General features: G+C 36.8%; 1 protein-coding gene across 1 annotated transcript; it reads left to right on the plus strand.

The window, feature by feature from the left end:
• Positions 1 to 38: 38 nt before the first annotated feature.
• Positions 39 to 806, plus strand: Tsp_15231 (histone H3, embryonic; the record flags this gene model as incomplete). The annotated part of the gene is made up of 2 exons (XM_003368035.1): positions 39 to 257; positions 697 to 806. Coding segments are annotated over 2 exons (329 nt in total), but the record flags the coding sequence as incomplete, so codon positions are not given.
• Between the last annotated feature and the right edge of the window lie 801 nt (positions 807 to 1,607).

Raw genomic sequence — 1,607 nt, forward strand, 5'->3', positions numbered from 1 at the left:
TCTTCGTGAAATTTCGGCCGTTATTCAAAAAAGTACAGAACTGTTGATCAGAAAGCTGCCATTCCAGCGTTTGGTTCGGGAAGTTGCTCAAGATTACAAAACTGAGTTGCGATTCCAATCGTCAGCAGTTTTCGCTTTACAAGAAGCGGCTGAAGCTTACCTGGTTGGCCTGTTCGAAGACACAAACTTGTGTGCTATTCACGCAAAACGTGTCACCATTATGCCAAAGGATGTTCAGTTGGCTCGTCGTATACGGGGTGAACGCGCCTAACTTTGTTTTGCCTATTTTGTTCATAATCCAACGGTCCTTTTCAGGACCACTTCAATCTGTTTTCATCAGCTACATTCCATTGATTAAGCATCATTTTTCTGAGAAATTAAATATTTAAATGAATTCAAATTCTAAGGTTGTTCAAAATAATGATGATCATTTCTACAAACTTTCCATAAAAATATTGTTTTTGAAACAATTTCTGTTATTGTCATTTTATTGTACCACATTAAACCAATACAGAATGAGGGTAAAACCTGTGCTGAGAATAATCAGGTTGATGATTTTCAAGTTCAATACAACTGCGCGCAAGACAGTTGAGTATAACAAACTGAGTCGCTGGCCCTTCTCAGGCTTAAAAAATTTGCTTAAATTGAGCTGTAATTTGAAAACAAGAAAACACACAGAAGCTGAGATTTATTCAGGCATGACCAATACAAATCAAAAGCACAGACAGTCAGACACAATCAAAGCAATCATTCATTCACACGCCACCAACAACACGATCACATTGCTCAGTCATGTTCACGCGTAAAAACGTGACTCTGACGTCACAACTAACCAAACAACCTCAAGTTACGGTAGCGGATTCAGATTATCAGGCTTGAGCGAAAGAGGTTTTAACAACCTGTATCTGCCTACGTGTTTACAATAAATTTCATTGGTTGTCAGTCTGATGCGTTCTATTTGTTAATTTTTCATTTTCTATCAGTGATCAGCTTTCAGATTCAATTCAAAGCATTAATACTTTCAATTCAATATTAATTATTATATATTAAAAAATTGTAAGGTTTTTAAAATTAGAAATCTAATTAAATTTTACTGCAGTTGAGTAAAATAATAAATTTATATGCAAATAGAAGGAATAAAACAATTAACTACCAGAAATTGGCAGATTCTATGTGACACAAGCAAATGTTCTGGTTAATGCTTTGCTGTCTAATATCTCAACATACAACTGTTACTGACTTTTCTGTTGTCGGCAGCTCGACGCTCAGTTAATAATGGACTGTATTTGATTCGGCGGGAATTCGATTCTCCCAGCGAAGTAATAAACTTATTACGTCTGTCTACACGAACTCTCAATTAGTTCGTTCTAGTAACCTAGATAAGCTTCGCTCAACTAGATCACAGAGAACTATTCGTCGAACGCGTCAATTCCATACAAGGGTTAAAGTGATCCTTTACTCTGTAGTCCCAAATACAATAACAAAAAAGCGACACGGCTCGTCTTCAAAATGGCAAAATCTAGCACTACTCGATCACCACGTTGTGCCCCGATTACACGACAATACATACCGTACACTCCGATAGTCAGGATCATCATTTCTTACTG

Source organism: Trichinella spiralis (genome assembly GCF_000181795.1).
Source record: "Trichinella spiralis strain ISS 195 chromosome Unknown Scfld3224, whole genome shotgun sequence".
Lineage (NCBI taxonomy): Eukaryota > Metazoa > Nematoda > Enoplea > Trichinellida > Trichinellidae > Trichinella > Trichinella spiralis.